Below are 10,149 nucleotides of genomic sequence, written 5' to 3'. Positions count from 1 at the left end.
TAAAAGTAAAAAAAAATATTTATTATATTTAAACCAAATATATTTTAAAATATTTTAACTATAAGGTCTAAAAATCACTCGAAATTAAACTTATTGTTAATTTTATAACGTTAATCTAAAAAAATAAATTTGAAAAAATAAGTGTTAATAAACAAGTTTTCTAAACAGAAAACAGAGAAGGGAAAACAGAAAAACTGAAAAATTAAAAAATAGAAAACAGAAAACAGTTTTCTGTTAGTAAACATGCCCAAAATCTTTCTATTCACTTAGTATAAGTCTTTCCTAATCTCCTGGTTTTTAGTGTTGAAAGGAGCAGCCATATTGCCATAGAGAAGAAAACCCTATCTACTATCTACTAACCTTCATCATCTCCTTTGGAAATTAAGGAACTTGACTGATGCAGCAAATACAGAGAAGAAGAGAACGCTGAATCCAACAAGCACTAGAGCTGTCCACCCGATCATCCCCGGTCCAAAGCCAAGGGTAACTCGTAAAAACTCTTTCACCGGCCCTTTAAACCCCGGTCCTACTGTTATCGTTTCTACGTCTCCAAGTTGAGACGAAATGATTCCCCGTAGAGTCCATGCATATGGGCAGATATAGTAGAACCATATCCACCACCTTGGAATGCTCTGTCAGGCAACCACATAACATTCATAAGAGACCAAGTTAAAGAATTGAAAGAAACTTACAATGCAGTAGTCATGAAGATATATATAGTAGTTACAGGTTTGGGAACAAGAAAGCCAGACAGGAGATTCCACAATGAGTAGAATGCAGAGGAAAGGACTGCAGCTGTCTGCTGGTTTGATGTGAGGCCAACTGCCATCATTCCATAAAATGTGAAGTTGGTGAAAGTAAGGAACATGAACAAAAGATAGAGGAAAAATTTCCCTGCAGCATTCAAATTGCACAAGTTATAAGAAGCTAGCTTGACCTTTGAAAGAAAGCCCATGTTACATATACTTGATCCACTCATACCTGCGGTCCTTTCAAAATTGATTGTGAAATATGTAATGGTACCATATATTACTGTCTGCAGCATAATATACGGGATCTCAATAAGGCCCTGTCAGCACAGAAAAGAGAGGCCCTGTCATGCTCAACTTGGTATCGTAAAAATTAATATGTTATTCTAGAGCAGGTTTTTGCTAGTTACATACTTTCTCAACTCATATATTTACTGCTGCTAGTTTTTTTTCTATTCATTCATCACCCATCTTTGCATTTTATTTTATTTATTATTTGTATCTTTTTTACATATATGCAAGGAAGTAGAAGCTTCAATTAAACGTCTCAGTGTTCCACCAGAGAACTCAGAACCTTTGAACTTTAAGTCAACCTATTCTCAAGATATATTTTCTCAATTTAGAATCTGTCTCTGGAAGAAAAATATTATATACTGGAGAAGTCCATCCTACAATGCAGTGAGGATACTTTTATAATAACTGCACTCATTGTTGGCTCTGTATTTTGGAATATTGGTTCAAGAAGGTAAGCCTCGATCTCTCCGTCTTCAACTTCAGTTTGAATTGTTACACCAACTATGACGATGTGAATTTAACTAATTGCTCCTGTTTAGCTAAATAATTTGACTCAAAATAATGTTCTTTTCAGGTTAAAATCATATGTGCATTGCATGCATCTCATAAAACAGTTTTTAAACAATAAAATCTTGAAACTTTTGACAGTAAAAATAATTAAAGGAGCTTCTCCATGAATGTCCTGACCTGAGCTGCTGCATATGGGAAAGATGAATACATTCCAGCTGCTTTTTCTCTGTAGAAAACTGTTCTCTCTATGGAAACCATTGGTTGTACAGACGAGGCACTGTTGACCCCAAGAAACAAGGCAGTTGAATACAGAGCTCCCATTATCACCATTAAGTCCTTAGTTGAGTCCCTGTGAAATTATCCTTAACTTAATTAAGAACTTCATGGCTGGAACCAAGAGATACTTTGTCTACTAATCAACAGAAGTAGTGAAAAGCATCAAAATAATGGCAATTCAAACTGAAGTTGAAGACGGTGAGAGGCTTACCTTCTTGAACCAATATTCCAGAATACAGAGCCAACAATGAGTGCAGTTATTATAGTAAAACATATCCTCACTGCATTGTAGGATGGACTTCTCCAGTATATAATATTTTTCTTCCAGAGACAGATTCTAAATTGAGAAAATATATCTTGAGAATAGTCTGACTTAAACTTCAAAGGCTCTGAGTTCTCTGGTGGAACACTGAGACGTTTAATTGAAGCTTCTACTTCCCTGCATATATGTAAAAAAGGTACATATAATAAATCAAATGCAAAGATGGGTGATGAATGAATATAAAAACTAGCAGCAGTAAATAGTATTTTTGTGTAAAGAGTAAATCACCTGTACTGTTCAGAATTTCTATATAATTCTGCAAAGTCATGACCTATTCTTTCTTCAGCAGCAGCTGTAGTGATCTCAAGCATCCATGTTGCAGGGTTGTAACCAGGAGAAATTGGGGAAGTGCCAGGCATACTCTAAACAAATTAAGGGAACAACAGTATTTAACCCAGTTTGGATAAGTGGGCCATTCAGATTAATAGATTGCAATTTGAAATTAGTGCATGCTAATCATTGGAATGTTATAAATCAGAAGGATTGATCCCTGCACAGTGAGTGTCTTAAGGGTATGAACGGTTCTCTTAATATTGTGAATGCAAGATACAACTAAATGACTAATAGATCTTATATGTCCTTCCTTCTTCACGGCAGCAAGTGAACAAAAAAGGAACTAATGGAAACAAGTGCATACCTGAAAGTAGTTTATCATAGTTTGTGACTGCGGTCCAAGCTTTCCCCCATATATCACTTGTCCACCTCGTTTCATAAGTAGCAGCTACACATAGAAACATTGTATAAAGCAATATCCGTAGTACATTTAATGAATGAAGAATGACTATATTGTCTCTTTCACATGAAATTTCAAGCTTACTCACCTCATCAAATGCTTCAAAAATTTCAATACTAGGCTGATGAATAGTGCATACAACAGTTCTTCCAGTGTCAACAGTATTACGAACAGTTCTCATGACAATGGCTGCTGCACGAGCATCAAGCCCAGACGTAGGTTCATCCATAAAAATTATGGAAGGATTTGCCACAAGTTCCACTGCAATTGTTAAACGTTTTCTTTGTTCTGTGGACAAGCCGCTACTACCTGGCAAACCTACTAAAGCATTCCTCAGAGTGTCAAGCTCCACTAATTCCATTACTTCTTCAACAAACTCCTGAAGGGAAAGAAAGTTAGGTTTTCATGTATAACAGAATCAGCAAAAGCTTTCTTTAAAGGTAGAAAAGAGTAGCAATGCCAAACCTTTGTTTGTTTTCGGGTCACTTCCTTGGGAAGCCTTAGATAAGAAGAAAACCAGAGAGATTCAAAAACTGTAACTTGAGGAGAATGTATATCATTTTGTTCGACATATCCTGAAACTCTTGCAAAAGTGCGTTGTTCTTTAGGGTGACCCGATATCCTAATGTCACCTTCTATACAGCCACCAGTTTTCCTACCAGCTAAAACATCCATCAAAGTGGTTTTTCCTGCTCCACTTGCTCCGACTAATGCTGTAAGAACACCTGGTGAGAAAACTCCACTAACATTGGACAGTAATTGCAATTTCTTTTCTGTTACACCTTGCGAAGCCATTTCCTAGAAAAAGAAAGATATATTATGTTCCAATTGAAGAAAATACACAATTCAGAAGGAAAAATAATTGGTCTGGGGATACCTTTGGCATGTCAACAAAGTAGTTGACGTTATAGAAAGTCATTGTTAATGGTTGAAATGGGAGGATCATCCCTTTCCTTCTACTTGCATCCCTGCTGGAGACTGAATTTGAATTGTTGTGATTTCCTGCCAAATCATTTAAGACACATAGATAATCATTTAAACAAGATACTTGACTATTGAACAATAAAAATGAGGATTTCCTTTACCATCATTAGCCGAGCTTTCTTTTATAAATGCCTGAGATTTTCTGATTGCTGCACGAGCAGAAAGAAGTCATACAAGAATGAATAAATATGAATAAAGGTGATAGAGAGACAATTACTTAGATGCCATACAAAGGATCCTAGCCTACTCACGATTGAGGAATGTCAATGCCAGAATGACTATAATGTTGAAAAACAAAGCATAGAGCAATAGAACACCAACTCCCAGCCAATACCAATTGCCACTGATGGGTAAGCTGTGTGAATGCAGAAGGCTGATTCCAAGAGTAACATTTCCAGAAGTTTTCCTCTGCAATAGCATCCACAATAAAAGGAAAAAAAAACTATTAATAATTCCTTTTTTTATGAATTGTAGAGCCTGTCTTCTGATGGCATAGAGAACCAACCTCATTCCATCTTGTTGCAGTGAATTCGTTGACAGATATGGCCCGTTGCCCATAGGACAATGGTGATACCCAAAAGGCCCAGATCCACCATGGCTTTATCATTTCTGTAAAGAACAGAAAAAAGAGCAAAGATAGGATTCTTTTAGTTGCAACTCTGTCAATGATAGTAGTACGAATATAATTAGGGGACAACTGCAACTTACCTTTCGGCATTATAAACCCTCCCATTAATAATATAACTAGCAGCGCAGCTGACCCAAATGTATTAGAAATGACTATATCTCGCGAAATAGCTGCCATCGAGCGAAAGAGACCCAGTGCCATTTGATGTATGGAAAAGAGGACCAACATATAACGGAAAAACCTGGAAATTTTAACAGGGCAAATAAACATGACAAAATAAGGATCTACATCAACACAATGAAGGTAAAGAAACAGCAGATACATACCTTCCAGCACCAGGTGCAAATCCTACAGAATAGTAGACAACACAAGACCATATAATTGCTTCAATTATTGAGTAAGGTATACGTGTAACCCAGCTAGAGATGGACCATGCCCACGCAGGATAAAAGAGGTTATCTCTTTGCTTGTAGAACACTGGTAGTCGGAAAATTGTAATAGGCAGCTCTGAAAATCCATTAAACATCATATGCACCAGGCCGTAAAACAGACAAGAAAGGTACAAGTTCGCCTGAACCAGATCAGTAGGATGTAACCGGGTTCTTAGAAACATTGTACATGTCACAAATCCAACAAATGCAACCTGTACATAGTACAAAACTATGAGATTCATAATTCAAGGAATATTGATGTCGAGATCTACACAAAAAATGTTATCAATGGAGCTGTATATATGAAGTTCAACATAAAGGTAAAGCATACCTGACAAGTTCTAAAAATATAAAGAAAACTGTGCCTTTTAATTAGAAGCAGTTCTCTGGTAAAGCATGCTTTAAAGAGCTCTAAGTTGGACACTGCATACTTTTTAGTGCATAGAGCTGAAGGATTGGTGTTGGTTCTTTCATAAGGAACAGAAAGAGAGGACTCCAAGGCCTGACCATATCTGGAAGTTCTAAATGCTTCAGCCATTTCTGAAACTGGAATAAACGCATAGGGCTTTGAATGATCACCCCAGTATTGCGCCTGATCCTTCCTTGAAGTCACCTGAAAAAAGATCAAGGTTTTTTCTACATCTAAGAGTCCAAGAAAAATAAGCACAAAGACCCAGAGGAACTAATAATAATAGATTGATAAGTACCTCCTGAAGAAAATCTGCAACTCCCTTACGAGGTGGTAGTTTAAAACCTAATGACTCAAAGAACTCAACAACATTAACTCGTGGACCGTGATACACTACATATCCTTCTGAAAGCAAAATCAGATCATCAAACAGATCAAAAGTCTCTGGGGCTGGCTGAAGAAGAGCCATTAAGACTGTTCCCTCCATTAGATGAACAAAATTCCTTATGCACTTCACAATTTGGTATGTAGTGGAGCTATCAAGTCCAGTAGATATTTCATCCATAAACAGAGTCTTCCTAGGCCCAACAATCATTTCTCCTGCATTGACAGGTCCAAATTATCATTCTACACCACAGGGAATCAGTGCAAAGTTAATTATGGCGTGCCGTGGCCTAACTATCTCTTTGCACACTCTTTTCATAGAAAAGAATCTACTTTTAGTTAGTATCAGTTGTTCAATTGCCACCTACCAGCCATTTGATGGAGAATATAACCTATGCAATACTGAATTTTATGCTATCTCACAACTGTGGGACAGTGGGAGCAATGCTCCCTCGTGGAGAGAAAGAGAAATAAAGAACCAGAGAGAGAGGAAAACCTGTTGTAACTCTCTTTCTTTGTCCACCTGAAACACCCCTAAGCATGTCGTTACCAACCATTGTGTCTGAACATATATCGAGACCAAGGACTTTCAAGATATATTCTGTAGTCACATTATGTTTTCTACTGCCAACAGATGATGCCTGTATTCTTTTAGAAGTTATTAAAAAGCATAATGCATAAGAAAATAAATTACAAAGTTAAAGATCAAAGATGAAACCTTCATAAATGCATCAATCTGAGAACTTGGGTGTATATTTCTTTCCTTCTCTAGATGTGTTAGATCTTTCATATATCCTGCATGGGAAAATCAAAGCAGAATCAAGAATGGCTACAAATTTTATGAGACATCCATAACTACCTGTCAAGAAATATTTGAAACAATTTGAGGTCATCATGCTCTAAGCTAAACAAAATCAGATATTAAGGTGATCCAATTCCATTGAGTGTGTCCTAAACCCCTAATTAATATCTGTTTTTAATTCAGTATCCAATTCCATTCAAGCAGCTAATAGAAAAAGAAATATTGTGAATATGATGCGAGCACTTCAAAATTTCAGCATTACTAAACAGTTGTAGTTATATCACTCAGTGAAAAGTAAATTACAAAGGGAAGTCCATACAAACCTCCTAAACCCTGGTCTGCACCCTGGCATCTAGCAGCAAAGTCTAGAGTTTCTCGTACAGTTAGTTCAGCAATGTGATTATCTGTCTGACTTATGTAAGCAGAGGTTCTTTGCACACAAAAGCTATCAAGCCCCTGGCCATTGTATGTAATAGTCCCACTTTTCTGAAACCAAGGTGAAGGACAATTTACTCAAATTTCTTTACCAAAAAATTTGAATGATCCAAATAAGAAGTTTCAGCTATATTAGAGGAGTACAATGCATCCTAGTCTAAGTAATTAAATATCCAAAATTATCTTTCTATCTATCAATCAACAATGAATACATGCATACAATTAGATGATTAGTCCATAAAAGGATAACTAAAGCAAAAGTTGCATGTATATACACTCATAATTTCAAATTTTCTTCCCCTTTCGACTGGGACTGGTACCAGCAAATTTTCAGTAAGATAGGAAATATCACGAGTCCCAAAGAAAGATTATAAAACTGCCTTCTAAGCTAACCTTTAAGCCACTCTCAAGTTTGCCAGTTAGAACCCGAAGTAATGTTGTCTTCCCAGAACCTGGAGGACCCAGAAGCAGAGTCATCCTAGCAAAATAATTGAACAACCATAAAGAGAAATTCAATTTTGGTTTTTGTGGCAACTGCGAGATGAACAAGAACAGACTATCCTAAGTACTAGTTTCTGTCTTTAAAATAGTTGGATTTCGGATTACCACAAGCAAGCAGTTTTTCATAGACGATGTTGATTCCTGTGGTATTTTATCTATATACACAAGTGCCTTTTTCTTTATTTATTTATTATTTTTTTATTTTTATAATCAGATATACCACTTAATGCATTAGTAATGAATTCACATATGTTGGTTACACAAGGTTGCAGTAGTCTCAAGTTATATGCAACTGCATGCATCTTAGAAAAGTACAAAAGTAGCATGGATTGTGAATATATTATAAATATAGTAATAGAATGCTCAATTATTCTCCAAATTTAAACATAAATGCTAATTAATATCCTATAATTACAAATATAAGATAACGCATCACTCATTGGCCCTTTGAAAATTACATGTCTTCGAGGAGATGGAAGTATAAGCAGTTCCTCTTGAGTTCTACCCAAGACAAATATTTAACTCAAAGTTTTGGTTGAAAAATGTTAGCAACATTGTACGTAGGCGACCAACACCATTGTAATATAGAGACAGATCAGATAAGAATTCTTCATTGTGTAGCATGGATTGTGAATATATTCCATACGAAAATTTAGTACACAACAATAGGAGAAATCTTTCGAACATGTCTCAAGCTTTAAATCGTATTCGAGTTTGAGTTATAGTAACTCAACAAAGAAAAATAAGACATTGAAGGAAAATAAATTAACTCTTTTCATTAGTTTCGGAATATTCACAACAACGCATAATACACTCTATATAGTACATCACTCCCTAAATTAAAGCATCAATTAGAATGATCAATTATTCTCCTAATTTAAACACAAATACTAACTAATATTCTAATTATCAATATAAGATAATATGCATTTTTCTTGATGCAAGATGAACGCGAATCAAGTATCAGAATACCAAAGAGGTTATGATCGATCATTGAATGCTTAGTACAGTTAATCATCTACAGCATACTATCCCATTCTTTGAGCAGTGCCATCATAGAATGGCATGGATGCTTTGATCATGCATAAAACGAAGTAGCTACCAGCCAGTAAATTGTCAGCTATATGATTTAACTTTTCTTCCTCTAAGCATGTAAGAATTGAAATCACTAAATGAGCACCGGTAGCTTACCTTCCTGGTTTGATAGAACCACTTATGTTGTTCAAGATGGTTAGATTGTGTCTCTTTGGTCGGTAGACTCTCAATCCAGTAAATATAGTCTGTTTTAACAAAGAGAATAGCTCATATAATGCACAATAATGAAGGTGTAAGACTAGAAAACACATCTATATATATCATTTACCGAGAATGTGTTACGAACAGAATTGATTAAGGTTGGCAAAGCTCTTGAACCAATTTTTACATCTGCTTTTATCGTCACATTCTGGTATCGAACTTCAACTTTTGGTACGTCCAACCCCACTCTTTGTTTGGAAATGCAATTAAAAGCAGTCTTTCATTAGTTAATTTCTTAGCTTGAACTGAAATTACAAACTTCAACGTGCAATATAATGCAGGTTTTGAAAAAGTAAACTCTGAATTGTTCAGAAGTAAGTATCAAAGGATGCAAATACAATTAAGACAAGCACAGGAGCATGCAAAAAGATAATCTGCTTAGTTAGATGATATAAATTGAAGAATCATATTTTCCAATTCAATGCATTTAAGTCCAATAACCATATCAATAATTAGGCTGGCTAGTTATCCATCTTAGCAGAGTAGTAAACTAGTTTTAATTTGTTACATTTCCATATATCAAAGCATGCTTAATTAATTAATCTCAAAACAGAAAGAGTACAGGAACAAACGCCATCAACAAACTTCCGTCGTAACGCGCGGTAGTTTCACGTACGCATATATATTCACATATGTATAGAGAGAGAGAGAGAGAAGTAAAGCTACCGGTCGAGGCGCTCTTTAATGGCGGCGAGGAGCTTGTAATTATCCTGTTCGGAAGTCGCCAAGGCTTGCTTGACGACTAGTTCGCGAGTGACGCGATTGAGCTTCCGTACATCAATGGCCTCAGTCTTCTCCCTGGCGCCGCCGCCGGCAGCATCGTCGTCGGCGGTTATCCGAGAAGGCGCGCGCTTCAACAGCGCGAAGTTCTGCCGCTTCCGAGACGGCAATCGCTCCAACGCCGCCCACATCAGCTCCTCCTCATCCTGCGCAACCGACTCCGCGTTTGACTGCCTCGGGAAATTATCCACCTGCGCCTCCACATCCACCGCGAAATACTCACTCCCATCCGACGCCGCCATTTTCCTCAACACTCCCCTTCTCTCTCTCTCTCTCTCTCTGTCTCCGATTTAGGGTATAGTATCGGGTTTTTGTGTATATAAATCTGAAAGATATTTTGAATTTGATGAGATTTGCAGGGAGAGAAATATGGTTTGGAGAGTGCTAACAAGCAATAACGAACCAGCTTCGCGATATTTAAGCCCGGGAACAACTTTTTGAAAAACTGAAATGACGGAAATATCCTTGATAGTCTACGACTTGTTACGTTAGCAGTGAGGTGTAATGGGGGTGAATGCGGACATTTAACGGTGATTTGTTTTGCCCTCTTCTCACGGAAGTTTAATCACGCGACACATATCCTCCACATGATCACAACAACAATCTTCTAGTAAC

At 36.7% G+C, this 10,149-nt stretch overlaps 1 protein-coding gene across 1 annotated transcript; it reads right to left on the bottom strand.

The window, feature by feature from the left end:
* Positions 1–255: 255 nt before the first annotated feature.
* Positions 256–9,776, bottom strand: LOC116004848 (ABC transporter G family member 31). The gene is made up of 24 exons (XM_031245026.1): positions 9,421–9,776; positions 8,822–8,942; positions 8,650–8,738; positions 7,351–7,435; positions 6,846–7,008; positions 6,439–6,515; positions 6,217–6,361; positions 5,635–5,936; positions 5,259–5,540; positions 4,823–5,139; positions 4,577–4,737; positions 4,374–4,477; positions 4,120–4,276; positions 3,970–4,017; positions 3,762–3,886; positions 3,350–3,682; positions 2,973–3,263; positions 2,789–2,872; positions 2,380–2,513; positions 2,041–2,268; positions 1,731–1,902; positions 982–1,069; positions 728–894; positions 256–632 (listed from the first exon to the last, which is right to left on the bottom strand). The coding sequence occupies exons 1-24, from the start codon at positions 9,774–9,776 to the stop codon at positions 366–368; spliced, it is 4,296 nt and encodes a 1,431-aa protein (XP_031100886.1). The 3' UTR covers positions 256–365.
* Positions 9,777–10,149: the final 373 nt, after the last annotated feature.

This window comes from Ipomoea triloba, chromosome 14 (assembly GCF_003576645.1).
Source record: "Ipomoea triloba cultivar NCNSP0323 chromosome 14, ASM357664v1".
Classification (NCBI taxonomy): Eukaryota; Viridiplantae; Streptophyta; class Magnoliopsida; order Solanales; family Convolvulaceae; genus Ipomoea; species Ipomoea triloba.
The sequence above is the reverse complement of the archived record's forward strand: the minus strand, read 5'-3'. Positions and strand labels throughout refer to the sequence as shown.

Coding starts and splice junctions, on each gene's coding strand:
- LOC116004848 (XM_031245026.1), bottom strand. CDS start 9,776: ATGGCGGCGTCGGATGGGAGTGAGTATTTCGCGGTGGATGTGGAGGCG. Junction 4,478..4,576: donor AGGGTTTATAATGCCGAAAG/GTAAGTTGCAGT, acceptor TGTTCTTTACAG/AAATGATAAAGCCATGGTGG. Junction 3,264..3,349: donor TGACCCGAAAACAAACAAAG/GTTTGGCATTGC, acceptor CTTTCCCTTCAG/GAGTTTGTTGAAGAAGTAAT.